We start from the raw sequence: 15,701 nt of genomic DNA on the forward strand, positions 1-15,701 counted from the left end.
CAGGCAGGCTTCAGCAGAAAGTTTTGTTTGTGAGAGTTTTCTAGCAAGAACTGCTAACACATAACTTTTGTGATAAGATGCTTTTTTGACAGAGGATGTTTTTGTTAGATAGAAATAGTGGTTAAAACATTATTTATTACATTTTTATGTGATTTCAGTGTTACACATGCACACTTAAAAATGAAATGCTTAAGAGGGCAGAGAGAGTATGGACACCCCTGGTCAGAGTGGCTTTTGACACCAAATTCATGCACAACATTCACTGGTAAAGGCCACTGTCTCTATATTCCTGTTTATCCAGCAAGAAAAATTTCCAGACTTCTGACACTGGTCTTCAGACTCTGGTCTTTCCTCTTGCTTTCCCTTTAACTGAGGCCTGGTGCTGAAATCCCATACATAAACAAGTTAGATGTTTTTAGCATGAGAATTCTGTATTTTAAGATTTCATTATAGACTAATTACATGTGGTGATTCTACAATGAGTTTAGACTATCTTGTAGTTATGAGGTATCACAGTACTGATTTTAAACATGATCTTTATTTTCCATATATCATATTATACCAAACTGTTAAAGCAATTTTTAGAACAGATTATCTTAATAGAAATAACTAAACATATATTTGGGTTTAAAGATGCATGTAAATTTCTTGATTTCATGCTTGTGTGTAGGGGTCATGCAAAACTCTATTATATTTCTCTACTTAGAAATCTTCACCAATACCATCTAGTAGTTTTTAATCCTGAAGAGGTGCTAGTTTTGCATAATCCTTGCTCTTAACTCTTGATAGAAGAGACAGGGTATTCATTCCTACTGTAAGTTTTTCTAAGTAATGAAGACGGATGATTAAACACATGTAGAACTCTGTAGGGTTGAGCAGTAATACTAAAGGATGCCAGTTGTCATGCTGACAGAAGTTTTGACATGGAAACTTTGAATGGAAGTGGTTTTAACACACAGATTGTGCACAACATACTTTTTCCAGTCATAACTCTACTGGTGCCTGTGCTAGTTCTATAAAAGTACCATCTGTGGTCCTTCACTGAGACATTTTGCCAGTCAACCCTGCTGTTTGGTGAAACCAATTAGGTTTGCACAATTCAAGTCAATTTCTCTTACAGTGTCTTCTGTAGGTAGTGTTTCAATACATGTACAGCATACTAACCACTGCTTTTGACCTGAACCTGTAAGAAGAGACAGAGAAAAGGGGAAGACCATTACATACTATATCGAAAGCATACATGTGGAAGATGAACGAGGAGAGGTGGAGGAAGTGGAGCCAAAGGATGAGAGAAAAGGATGTGAAAAGAAGAAAGGGGACAGAAAAAAGTCTAATACTATGTCCCCTGAATATTGATATTCACTATACTAGCAGTGCAAGTAATATTGAGTAAATATAAGAGAAGAAGCTTACATGCTAAAAGTTTAGTTTTTTCTAAATCATTGGTATTAAAATATTACTTCATTTTAGTGCATTTGTGTGAGTGTCAAATGATATTAAAAATAAAGTGTGTACTGAGATTCTATGGAATTCATTAAGAACCAAATCTGGGAAGCTGAAAAAATGTATTTGGAGATTTTTGAGGAGATGGACATTTATTGTTGTATCATTTAAAGAAAACAGAACAATCATTTTCAGTGGCCTTGTGAGATATTTGATTCTAAAATCCGAAATTGAGAACCCTTATAACAGGAAGAAGTTTTTAAAATGATACTTATAATTCCAGCTATCATTTGCACAAGGAAGGCTTAAGGTAATCGTAAATTAGTTCTTCAGCTGGTTGCCATTTGTCTGCACAAAAAAAGTCTCTTGTGGTTGACAGTTTATTTGCTTTTTAGGAAAGTGGGTACTAACGAAGGAGTACATAATTAATAGTGCTGAAAGTGGCAGATGGCTTGATGAAATAACATATGAATGGGGATACAAAATTGAAAAGGATACCCATTATTCACTTCAAATGCAATCAGCACCTAAAAGGTGGCGGGAAGAACTGACACGCTCTAGTGCTCCAGGGGCCTTCCACAGATGGAAAGTTGTCCTCCTCGTTAAAGATGGTAAACGAATTGCATCTATTAGAAGGTAGGAGTATATGTCTTTAAGATTAAATGATGTACAATGGGGTACTTATTGTACAGTTGAACAGATTTTTGTTCTTCCATCCCAGTTAATTTGGTCCACAGCAACCTCTAGCTCTCCATATTCTGAATTCGTTTCATTAACATACTTCTGTGTTTTTATAATGACTTTAAGTCTGTAACATCACTGCTTTTCTTACTTTTTTAGTGTAGTATCAAAACCAAATGCATTTGTGTATGTTTTTGTCAAGTAAGCTGCCAAGAGAAACTCCCCTCATGAGGCAAGATACACAGTCTTTATGGTTCATTTTGTGTGGATGTTAGCTGTAACAAGATATCTTACTTCACTTGGTTGGTTGACCTGAGAGTGTGTCTTATGACTCTGGGCCACACTGTTACTGACTTGGTCAGTCTTTGTGTCACATCTGTATAACAGCTTCTTGTAGTTCTGAAGATCTAATTTGTATCAGATGTTTCTGATACATTGTAAATACAAACAGTTTGGAATGGAAGGACAAAGGTGTAAAGGAAAAGAGAGAAAACAATTGAAGTACAAGAATTCTGGAACTATTTTTCTTTTCCATACTCTTCCTACACATTTGGATTCATTGGTTTAAATGCTGGACTAAATTACAAGCAGAGCATATTTAATGATTGCATCTGGTAGAGTAAAAGAAGCGTCTCCTGACACTGTTTTAGAGCTTTCTGATCAATCAAAAATTGTCCCGCTCTCTGCTGAAATCCTAGTGTTAGGAGTGCTCTGATCTGGACATTCCACAGATGTACAGGCAAGAAGAGAAGTCCAGTTTGGTGAAACATACCATGAGGTTGTATGCTACATCACAGAATGCCTGTCTGTCTGTAATTCATAAAGACAAAGTGAGGTGTAGCTGAAGTTACCATCTTTTGATTTTGCCAACTGAAAGCATTCTAAGTATGCTGTTTTCCTGGCTGAGTGGAAGAGTTTATTATGTCCTGCTACACTTGAGAAAAATGCTGCTTCTTTTTCCATAAAACTGCTTATGCAGATCTTCCTGATAACAATGTTGAAATGCTGTCTTGCACAACCATCTGATTGCAATAGAAATAACCTTTTACAGGAACTATATCAGCAAGGCAGGTGAACAAGCAGTTTTGTGGAAGATGTCTTTTTTCCCAGACTGATTCCTATACAGTCAACATGAGAATCCTTTTACTCAGTTGCAGAACACTGACAGGTAGATATACTTGTCTTCAGCAAGTACTATTTTCAATCATAAAGGCCTCTATAGCTTTGGGAAAAAAACAATTTTTTTCTAGTATTTAACAATACTGTGCCTTTTTCCGCCTTTATATGCTCTTTTGCTTTTAGTGCCTAGCTATTGGATTAGTAAGTGCATGAGACCAGTAGCATTATCTGTTTACATACCTGAATGTCACAAGACCTTATTTTTGCAGCATTTTGTTGTCTGGCATCTTGTTCTAAAACACAGGAATACTTGCACCAGTACAGCTCTGGAAATTGTCCCTGGGAAAACTCTTGTGTAATGGTGTCCCAAAGACAAACAAATCTGTTCTCTATATATGATACTGGACAGCACCAATACTGTAAATGTGTTGTGAAAGTGTGTTCTACATATTATGAAAATATTGTGTTACAGTTCAAAAAAGTGGTGTTCCTTTTTTGTAAACTGCTTAATTTATAGGAAGACTTAATTGAAAGACCGTCATCATTTTAGGGGAAATAATGAAATAAATTATAGCTGCTATCAAATTTGATATTTGAGAAAGTGCACAGGTAAAGCTTTCTATGAGATATGTAGGAGGTGTACATTAATTAATAGAATTAAATTGTGAGGAGACAGATGTCTTGTTAGGTGGGCTCTTTCATTTTCTGAAGGCTATGAAGTGCCCTTTTTATCTTTCTAATGAAGTTTGTGCAATGCCATACATACATAGATGTCTTACTCGGTTGCACTTACATGCTTGTAATTTGTGAATTCTCTTGTAGCTTTAGGCAGTATTAATATAATGCAGTAAATAAATCTTTCCAAATGTGTTTATTTAGAGTTCTTCAAGCTGGAAAGGCAACCATATGTTCATTTCATAATGCAGAGCACAATATAACTCATATATTCATCGGCAATAAAGTTTGTCCTCTGCAAAACAAAAAATGTCTCTCTGAAGATCGATACTACCCTTTTCAATATCTAGGACATTACCTTTTTGAGGTAAGTAAGCTAATTTACTGATTACTGTAAATAATGCAGTGTTGATAACACAGGGGAGTATGATCAGCTTGATTGCTTTATAATTTAATTCAAGGTAAGATAACTTTCTGATTCTGGGACTGTGTATCCAAAAGATAGGAAGGCTCATGAATGTACACAAATATCTGATGGGAGGGTGCAAAGCAGACAGAGCCAGGCTGTTGTCTGTGGTGCTCTGTTACAGAACAAGAGGCAGTGAGTACAAACAGTCACAGGAGGTTCTCTGTGAAAGTCAGGAACCACTTGTTTGTTTTGCTGTGAGGGTGATGGAACACTAACTGGTTGTCTGAAGAGGTTATAAAGTCTACAGACTACTGTCTGGACGTGGTCCCAGACTAGTGCAGAATTCAGTAGAACTAGAATTTTTTGTTACTCTTTCCCTTAAGAACAATGCCCAATGATTCATAGTTGTTTGCTTATGGGATGCACTGTTCAGAACTTAGTATTTTGGTCTGGAATACTCAAAGACATCAGAATATCCTTTCAGAATGGTAGTTCCTCAGACTCTGAGATGACTTCAGTCAACTGCTAATTGACAGTACTATCTTTGCAAGCATGTAGGAGCCAAAACTGTTTGTTACCATTTGAAAATCCTTTGGATTCTTCAGATCAAAACACTTTGTTCTCCCTGTAGTAAAGCTGTTACAAAAGGTGAAAAGGTTGGAAGGTCATAATTTTTACACTCTTAATAAAACACATCTTACTCTGGTGCTTATTCTTAGTGAAACTTGTTCAGGGAAACTGTTCTGATAACAGCTTTCAATCTTAACCAGTCCATTAACTTCCACATTACTTCTTTTTCTTAGATTTCATTAAAGTAACTCACCTCAGATGCCAAGAGAATACTAGTTTTCTGTTTAATGAAACTGAAGTACTGAGAAAACTGCTAGGACTCCTAGTCTCCTAGAAGGAAAAGAATAAAACAGGAAATCAAATCACAGCACCTGTCCAAATGCATTAGGTTGTATCAAAGAATATTGCACACATGCTCTTTTCTTTGTCCCAGAAGTACTTGGCACATAATTTGTTAGATTGTTCCAGCTTTGTAAATTTGTAGACATGCTATTTGACTGCTACTTCTAGCAAATGTAAATCCTCTTCCTCTCATAACCATCCATATATGTATCCAAATGATGAATTCAGCAAAATAGCATTATTATTCATCAAGTAGCATTATTATACTCTTTTTTTCAGTGGAACTGCACTGGTATTCAGACTATTCTCAATGTGAATTTTTTTAACCTAGTCTTTGCTTCGTGTTTATATTTCAGTGTCTAGTTACCTCAGCCTCATAACTCTACTGTTGAAATAATCTGTGGGATTGTCATTAATTATTTGATTCTGCAAGGTGTCAAAATTATTGGTTCAGGATATTATAACACATGCATGATTTTATAAAGCTAGTCTCAAATAGTGACTTTAAATGCTTTGTCGTATGCATGCTGGAGTTCATAAATTTCTGCCTTGATTGTACATAAATTGTTTGAATGTAAGTATTTTTTTGAGCGCATTGAAAATAATGTGTGCAAAGGGCCACAAGAAGTAAAGAGTAGTTAATACATCAGAGTTCAGTTGTTCCTGGCTCACCAAAAACTACTTACACTCTTTAGTAATTACCAGAAATACTTCACCATCTTCTAAATGTGCAACAAACTCAATATTTGTTTAGAAATACAGTTATGCACATGCCAAATACGTTTGTTTTGAACTACACATTTAAGGGAAAATCTGAAAAAAGAATCAGGCATGTAACTTTTGAAACACTATCTTAAGAACTTAAAAGTACAAAGTGCTTACATCTTGTCATTGCATACTGGTGTTTCCCATATTTCCCATACTTGATTCATCCATCCAGTTTAGGTGTTAGAACTAGTAGGCAAGCTATGCCAAGTCTTCCACACCTGCTCACAATAAAAATTGGCTATCAGTATATGACCAACAAAACATTTCACCTGTACCTACATTCTTAATTCATCACACTTCAAGAGGAGTCTGGTTTTGTAGTTAGATGTATATTTATCTAAAATAAAAAAGGTGTTGTATTCTTTATCTGTGTGTATTTGAAGAAAAGCATACATTGAAACTCCTACTGAAATGTATTGTTCTCAATCCATGCAGTAAAATATTTTTGTAGCTGTTTTTATTTTCAAACAAGTATTACGTCCATCTTGCCATTTCACCCTAAGGAACTGGATCTCTCTGGCAGGTCCCTTGACTTTGCTCTTTTTGACAGCAAAACCAGCTTTGAGGAGAATCTGGATAATCTTTTGTCCTTTTCTGAACACTTCTTTTGCTGTGTCTCCCCATACAATGACGTCATCGATGTACTGGATGTGTTCTGGAGCCTCACCCTTCTCTAATGCGGCCTGGATCAGCCCATGACAAATGGTAGGGCTGTGTTTCCACCCCTGGAGCAGTCGGTTCCAAGTGTACTGCACACCCCTCCAGGTGAAAGCAAACTGTGGCCTGCACTCTGCTGCCAAGGGAATGGAGAAGAACGCATTAGCAATGTCAATAGTGGCATACCACTTTGCTGCTTTGGACTCCAGCTCATACTGGAGCTCCAACATATCTGGCACAGCAGCACTCAACGGTGGAGTGACTTCATTCAAGCCACGATAGTCCACAGTCAGTCTTCATTCTCTGTCTGATTTACATACAGGCCAGATAGGGCTGTTGAAGGGTGAGTGTGTTTTATCAACCACCCCTTGACTCTCCAACTTTCTGATCATCTTATGGATGGGGATCACAGCATCTCAGTTTGTACGACACTGTCGCTTATGTACAGTTGCAGTGGCCATCAGTATTTCTTGGTCTTTGACTCGGAGTAATCCCACAGCAGAAGGGTCTTCTGAGAGACCAGGGAGGGTAGACAACTGTTTGGACTCCTTTTCAATCACTGTGGCTACACCAAAAACCCACCGATACCCCTTCAGGTCCTTGAAATGTCCTTTTTTTAGGTAGTCTATACCAAGGATGCTAGGGACTTCTGGCCCTGTCACAACGGGCTTTTCCCATTGGTCTCCTGTTAGGCTCATGTTGGCCTTTACCGCCGATAGGTCTTGAGACCCTCTGGTTACTCCAGAAATAGAAACGGTCTCTGTACTCTCATGTTCCGACGGCATTAATGTACACTGGGCACCAGTATTTACCAAAGCTTGGTATCTCTGAGGATCCGATGTGCCAGGCCATCGAATCCACACAGCCCAGTAAACCCGATTATCATCCTGGTCCCTCTCCTCCTCCTGGCAGAAGGCAGGGCCCCTCTATTGTTGTTCCTGGTCAGAGTATTCTCCATCTGACTTAAGCAATGCTCTGTCAGAGGCTCCTTCATCAGAATTGAGGGAGTTGCTTCTTTTGCATCTCGGAGATCGATGTTTCTTTTCCGGGGTCTTTGCTTCAACTATGTGGACAGCTTTCTTGCCAGCGAATTTCTGTTTTAATTCTTGCAGTCGGGCCTCAGGTTTAGGGGTGGGTTCACCGTGCCATTTTTTCATATTCTTCCCTAGTTTACGCAGAACGGTCTACAAGACACTACGCTCACCCTGTGTCTTACTCCTGGGACTTCCAGTTTTCCCTCATGTCGCATGAGGTGAACAAGAACGAGAACTAGAACGAGAATGAGAACAAGATCCTTCATTGCGACCTTTAGAACTTTTGCCTTTAGGTTCTTCTTCATACACAGAGCGTTTAGTATTTCTCTCTACCCCTTCCCCACTGTAGAGGGAAGAATGCCAGAGTTTGGATGGGACCTTCGTAGTTTCCGATCTTCTCCGTATTCATTGACACATTTTGTCCACGTCTATTTTGTCTAAGCTTAGAGGGTATGCGGATATCAGACAAGACATGTAAAGCGTAGGGGCACCTTCCATTACCTTATCCCACATTGGTCGTGTGCATGCAATCTTCTCTGAGACCATGATGTCATAGTAACCTGGATCAGAGAATATAATCTCTAGCATGGCCAATTCCCACAGATACTGGATGCCTTCTTCTGCGGTATTCCACTCTTTCGGAGCACTCATCAGATACTCTTTAAATGGGTATCTTGCCTTCACAGCACAGAGGATTCAGATCCAGAGACTGGATGCCATCTCCCCCTGTCCTATTTCCTGTTCTGTTTCTCAGTCTCGGGCAAAAGATCCCAATTGTTGTGCTTCATGACCCTCCAGCATATGACTACTAGCCCCATTGTCCCAGTATCACACCAGCCAGGTGAGGATTCGTTCATCGGGCAACCAACTGTAATCCCTTCATATATCCCAAATCTCCTTTGGGGTCAGTGATCACGTAATTTCACTTTCCCTCATTATTTCCCATCCATCTCTCCCACGTACTGTTCTCTCCACTTGTGTTTTTACTCTTCCGTTCTTTCGTGGAACCTCTCTCATCTCTTTTTTGACCCTCACGCAAAGATGGGGACTGTTCGCACTGCGAGGACGAGCTTCTATGCTGTTCACTCCAGGGGGATGGGCTCCTACGTCGCCCATGCCGTGGAGAGAGACTTCTAACCTCATTCAAGCGGTGGGGAAAGACTCCTAGCTCATCCACCCATGGAAGGGGACTCCTGCGTTGTTTATCAGATCCAATGACTGAAGGTAGCACATAGTCCATGGAAGGCCAGAGTAAGGGCCTTCCCCAGTCATCTGTTCTCTCAAATGTAGATTTAGTACGGGGAGGTGGAATCACACCTCCAAGGGAGGGTTGCATTTGGATGGGTAGAAGCAGTTCTTCTCAGGCTGACGGAAACATGTTGACCTCCTCCTTTCCTCTACTGGGAACTGGTGTATGTAGTCAGAGCACCAATCATCGAGTGTTATTCTATCCCAGGTCACTTGCACCATCTCCTTCTTTTATCTGGACACCCCTCTGCTCTCTTATGGACGCGTCCCAGTCCCATTAGATGTGCCCCGTTTCTTGTGACCACTCCTCCCTCTCTGGCAGTTGCTCCCTCCTCTACTGTGACTACTCTTTCTTCTCTTGCAGTCGCTCCTTCCATTGTCACAGCAGTGTCTTCCTCTCTCGCAGCTACTCCTTCGTCTGCTTCTTCTTTTTCTTCTTATTTTTCTTCTTCTTCTTCATGTTCCAATTGCAGGGGTGGCTCTATGGGTTTTGTAGTCTCCTTCATTCTTGCCGTCTTTTTCTTTATGGGGGCAATGGTAATCTTCGATTTTGTGGCTTGAGTTTGAGTTCCCACAGAGCGAATAGGAGCTGTATTAGCGTCGGCTTGAGTCTGAGCATCAACTGTGGTCGTAGTGGGCTTAGTAGAGATGGCAACTTCCAGCTCTGCAGCTTGAGTTTGAGTTTCTACAGAGCGGACAGAGCCTGTATTAGCGTCAGCTTGAGTCTGGGCTTCAACTGTGGGCTTAGTAGAGATGGCAACTTCCAGCTCTGCAGCTTGAGTTTGGGTTTCTACAGAGCGGACAGAGGCTGTGTTAGCTTCAGCTTGAATCTGAGTTTCAACTGTGGTTTTAGCAGGGACAGCGGAGATAGCCATGTCCAGATCTGCAGCTTGAGTTTGGGTTTCTACAGAGTGAACAGGGGCTTTGTTGACCTCGGCTTGAGTCTGGGTCTCAGAAACAGCATTGGCCTTATGCTGTGTTTGGACTCCGCTTTTGGTAGGCTGGATGGGAACTACACGGGTCTCAGACGGCATATTTCCATTTCCTATCCTGTCCTCAACCCTTTGACAGTGGTCCATGGCAAATCGATGAGCACTTGCCAGGCCCCAACACAAAGCCGAGAATTGGATCCTCATAGGAAAAGCTTCCTTCTGATAAGTGGCAGGCCAGCTCATCAGAATCACACACTTGTTCTGATGTGAACTCCCAATTAATGGGAGGTGCCAAACGCCCTAGCACTTTACCAAGATCCAACCAAGCTCCATCCCACCCAGGGACTGGCCTGTCCGAAGCCCCTTCCAAAGTTCCAGCGAGTCCCCCAGAGGCATGGCCTTTTTTAGATCTAAAAGAGGGGAAGCAACAGAGTGCCAGCATTCTTCCAATCTTAAACAACAGTTCCATTACCTTCATAAACACTAGGGCTGTCACAATACAATTTAGGTAATAACTGGAACCAATCGTAACAATAGGAATCCCTTTTAACAGGCCGTTAAAGTCACATTTCAACAGGCCACCAATGCCACATTGTAACAGGCCTTTAATGTCACCATTGAAGACAGACTCACATGGGTTACATTCATCATCCAGACTTGGCCTCTTCACTATGGGACTTCCCAAAACGGGAACAAGTGTTACCAACATCAGTATGTAGAAGAGTAGAATGACTTCTAACAAGAGGCCTTTCACTATAAGAAGCCGTGGGGCCATGCCAACTTAGGGGCCATGGTTAGAGTGACCTCCTCTGGTACCCCTCAGGTGGTTGCTAGAAAAGGGTAAAACTATTCTTTCCGTTGTTTACCTTATTCTGAGCCCTCTGTTCCCAAACAAAAACCCTTGTTTATATCAGCAAAGTACTCTTGGCTGCCTTCCTGGTAATTATTTTGTAAATACAACTTCAGTTGGCAGTTGTCCTGGACTCTGTTTACAGAATGAACTAAAACATCTGAAGGTCACTCCCCGTACGGGCCACCAAAGATTATGTCTCAGGTTGGCCTATTTTTGTATCAACCCTGGACTGCCTCCTCCCTCCCCTCAGAGTGTTCCCAGCAAGGAAAAAAAAACTGAAAAGAACTTAGAAGAAACGGAACTGAACTAAAAAGAAATTATATTTTATAACATTTGCAAGTACATTTGCAATTTGTACACACTACGTGGATCCTCACCCCAGGGGGAAAAGGGAAAAAGGGAAAAAAAAAGGACTGGTCAACCAGAAATAGGGAAAAAAAAACCAAAACCAAAACAAAATAAATGAAACAGATAAATAACAATTAAAGACCTCAGGAAAGGAGAACAAGTATGAAATAATCTCACCACGTCCCAGGATAGAAAAACCAACAGAAACAGAACAGGCCGTCCAGGCTTCCCTGCTCCCAGCTCCCAGAAGAAGGGAAAACTACCACCCCCTCCTATCTCCCCTCCTCCTACTGTTACGTGGAAAACATGTGTGGAATACTTTGTAATGTGCACTTCCTTAGTTACACCTAGTTACTGAGGAAACCATGGATCAAACCCATTACATGATGTCACTCAGAGTCTTTTCAGAATGAGCTGAAAACCCATTTAAGAAATATTTGCTCATTTCCTGTGCTGAAGAAATACCTGGAAATGATAGCTGGACTCAAAGAATAAATTATTTAAACACAAAATATAAAAAACCCCAACCAACAACCATTTAAAAAGGTGAAAGACCCTTTTACATTTTAAGTTACTAGTTTATTTTAGTTTTATAGGCAAAACTGAAAAGATTTCATTATAGTGGTGTATATAAAATAAGTTGAAAAAAAAGTCTTAAAAAATCCTTACTACATATTTGACTAGTTGAAAATGGGCTTTGGTTTTAGTTTTCAAAAAGTGTTGAGAGAGAGTCCATTATGGAAACACAGCTCTTGCTTGAGCCACAGGGATTGTGACTGAGTTAAAGTCACTTAGGAAAAATAAATATAGGGAAGCTTTCTTTGATAGTTGTTATGCTACAGCTTCCTTCAGCATCAGTAATTTGTTTCCAAGCCACCAGCTGCTTATCTAGCACTTAGTGTAGACCCCTAAACAACTTTATAAACATACATAGACATGCAAGGGTTTACAATACAGCGTATAGATAGACTTAGCACATTAAAGTTGGTTAGACTATTAGCTTTGAATCAAAGGAATTATGTTTTTCTGCTCTGCACAGAATGAAATACAAAATACTAAAGATATCCAAATGAATCATTTCCCGGCTGCACAAGAAACATACCAAGTCGTGTCTAAAATGCAACTTGCTAAAATGAAAAATGCTGTTATAAAACATATGTATTTTGCTGTGGTAAGTAACAGTTAATGCTTTCTTAGCATAAAATGTAAAATGTATATTATTGACTATATCTTTCATTATAGTACTGAACTAATGAAGTAGATAGTTTAAAAACCACTTGAATCTTGCTGGAATATATGAGATAAATAGTGGCAAATGTTGTACAACAAAATTGAATTACAGTCTTTGAATTCGCTGTTTTGTTGCTGACTTACAGTCGCACATTTTTCAAACTAATATCATTCTGTTGATTCACGTGAATGTTTTTTATCGTAAGTCAAAAATAGAGCTAATGCACTCCTTTGGTCCTGTGTTATCACATATCTCATCCTGATAAAAGTGGTACATTAGTAAATAAACTCACTATTTCATATCTAGAAAAAAAGTAATTACTCTGAGTTAGGATATATTATCTTGTTAAGTTACAGTGATGCAGATGATGGTCTATAAGTACTTTTGTAGGAGCGTGTTTACATGAAGCACTATAAGTTCTTATTAGCAAAAAAAATAGAATTTTTAAGTCCTGAAGGTACACAATGTTTAAACAAGATCAGCAAATAGAAGGCTCGTGCTGTTTAAATCTGTGCATCTTCAAATCTTTTATCAGTGATGTTTTATCAGGACTTTACCTCCAGATATTTTTTAAAAAATTGTTGTTGAGTTTTCATGAACATTACACACGACAACTGTATTTGTTCACAGTATTATATAATAGTGTGCAGATGGAATAATCCTAATCCTAAATACATTCTCTCCTAAAGATTGTTTTAGTAACATCTTTTAGTAAAGTTGTGACATTAGGTGATAACCAAATATAGCAATAAAAGTAATACATTTTTGCACCTACTGCCATATCTTTGCATTATGGGTAACCTGCAAGAGGAATCCAAAGTCTGCATTCTGCCATAGAAAAACTGAAAACACTTAGTGTTTAATATCTAATCTAGGAACAATGTCCTGTCGTAGCAACCACATAATAACAAACGGATAATAACACGAAAAAATGGGAAGAAAAAATTGACCATATTTTATTCCTTTTGAGTCACTAATCCTCTACTTCATGGTTTTACCATCCAAGTATTAAAAAACAAATATTGCTGTGTTGAATGTTGTGGTTAAACTGTGTTTAACTAAAGTCATGGGACAGATTTATGCGGTATTTATTGAATATGTTGACTTGTATCCAGTGTGTAGGTTTTCTTTATCCTGTTTTACAGACTTTTAAGCACAGGTTTGCTCAAACAGACCAGCTGAACAAATGTGATCCACAGGTAAGAATTTTAACAAAGAGGGCATATTGCATATATGGTATTTTATTATGAAGTTGGGCAACCATAATTTCATTGTAAAAGTAGCTGTCAAAGAAACATCCAGAACTCAAATAAAATTATTGAAGCATTAAAGAGCATCATTAGATGTTGAATGTTGTTTGTTCTTGTTATACCTTCAGTACCTTCAGATTGCAAGTAGAATACATTTTCAATCTTGTTTCATAATTGACTTGATTTCTTTTTTTGTACTATTTAATTTCTCTTTTTTATTTTCATTAAGCCTAATACATGCCATAAATCAGGTATAGGTCAGCAATAGGTTTTGTTAAGTCTTTGTTAAATATATTTGAAGTAAATAAATACTTCTAAAAATTTCCCTTTTCTACCTCTAATACTAGGAATAAAGCTTTAAAAAATGTTGAAACATTGCCTCTTAAGGCAGTTAAATGCCTCCCTGACATCCGATCCCGTCAGATCTCGGAAGCTAAGCAGGGTCAGCCCCGGATTAGTACTCGGATGGGAGACCTCCTGGGAAATGCCGGGTGCTGTAGGTTCTAGTCCTGAGGACTTCACTGGCACTGTCCAAGCTCGCTCGGCCATGGCAGATGAACCTCAGGACTTAAACGGTGGGGCCAGTTCTGCGCACGCTGAGCCTCACCTAAAATCCACTGCGCAGGCTGGAAGGGCACACCCATGTGGGGACAGCCCTTCCCAAATCTTCGTTCGCGAAGCTGAGCCACACACACACAAATAAATACTTCTAAAAATTTCCCTTTTCTACCTCTAATACTAGGAATAAAGCTTTAAAAAATGTTGAAACATTGCCTCTTAGTACTTAAAATGCATTTTACATAATAAATATAAGCTACTAGTAGTGTGCTTTATATGGTAACTTCTGTTACTTTAAAAGGGAAACATTTAAAATATTATTAGCTTACTATATTTCTTGGTAGCTGAAGATTAAGTGTGAACCATACTACATAAATAGTTACTTGAAATCTCTTTATCTGATTTCTTTCTATTGACACAATAAGGAAGGGAGGAGAAAAATAGTTTTAAAACATGAGCACTAAAAATGCCTTTGTCATGGTCCAACACCACTAATGATCAGCAAAATGCTGTATGCATTTCTGCTTCTGAACAGATTTGCATTGAAATATAATCCTAGTATTTAGTTTCTTGAATAATGGATTAAAAAACTTAGCTGTCTTGCAAGCCAAAATTAGTTTTCTGTATTCTTTAAGCCTAATTGTAGTACTTTTCTTATGTGTAACCTATCGCTGCCTTGTAGTGTTTTGTGGAATATTCATTGCTAGCTTTTTCATCTGATACTGGACTTTTATCGGCAGTACAAACAGCCATATTTATGGCTTTTATAAACAGCTCCAATAAACATTTCCAATACTAGTAATGAAGTAAAATCAAACCTACAAACTAAATTAACACATTAGAACTACCTGATATATCTCATCATCTCAGTTTGCATCCGCTAGGAAGACTTAACTCAGCTAAGTGTTCTATTCTCTATCATTATCCCAAAAATATTTATATCTCTTTTGTTAGCTTTTCTTCCACATTACACAATGTAAAACACAACTTACTGTGTGTGGACCTGAATTTTTCATTTGTCTCCTCTCAAGGTGTTAATGATTGTACTAGCAGTGCTTCACAAGATAATGCTAATTCCTTATCAGTCAGAATGCAAGCCTGCCAAGCTTTGTACAGCTCGTTGGTTATTAAGTCTCTTTGCTAATAGCCGTCTCCTGATACTGAAACAAATGTCACCTCAGTTTTGTATCATCCTTCTTTACCTCTTACAAGTATGCTGAAAGCAAGTTCTCCAATTCCTTCTTGTCTTGAATGTAATGCTAAAGGCCTCACACACTTTCCAAAATGTCTTTATTTTAGTGTACTTTCAAAATAATGCATCAGTGTTGCTGTTTCCTCTAGTACCAGAATTTTCAAGAGATAAAGCTTTCAATCACAGTGTAAAAAGCTGGACACTGGTGCAATCAACCAGATGTGACGCACTGGTAACATGCTTGTACTTGCACAATATACTGTCATCTTCACACAGCTTAAATCCAGGCAGCAGAGAGGTTGTTCTTTGACTGTCATTAAAAAGGTTTTGATTGTTCTTTAGATGTACTGTTTGCATATAATCAACATTACAAAAGTGTCAGTGCAACCAT

General features: G+C 38.7%; 1 protein-coding gene across 4 annotated transcripts in view; it reads left to right on the forward strand.

Annotated features, from left to right (window-relative positions):
• Window positions 1-15,701, forward strand: part of SLF1 (SMC5-SMC6 complex localization factor 1) — a 43,404-nt gene that overhangs the window by 2,073 nt on the left and 25,630 nt on the right. For 3 of the 4 annotated variants that reach the window (XM_071581649.1, XM_071581650.1, XM_071581651.1), the window contains 4 exons: window positions 1,121-2,079; window positions 4,123-4,285; window positions 12,119-12,250; window positions 13,456-13,509. In XM_071581649.1, the coding sequence (XP_071437750.1) occupies window positions 1,958-2,079; window positions 4,123-4,285; window positions 12,119-12,250; window positions 13,456-13,509 (471 nt within the window). In that variant the 5' untranslated portion in view covers window positions 1,121-1,957. The remainder of the gene's footprint in view (window positions 1-1,120; window positions 2,080-4,122; window positions 4,286-12,118; window positions 12,251-13,455; window positions 13,510-15,701) is intronic. The other variant, XM_071581647.1, reaches the window with a different exon arrangement.

This window comes from Pithys albifrons, chromosome Z, assembly GCF_047495875.1.
Source record: "Pithys albifrons albifrons isolate INPA30051 chromosome Z, PitAlb_v1, whole genome shotgun sequence".
Lineage (NCBI taxonomy): Eukaryota > Metazoa > Chordata > Aves > Passeriformes > Thamnophilidae > Pithys > Pithys albifrons.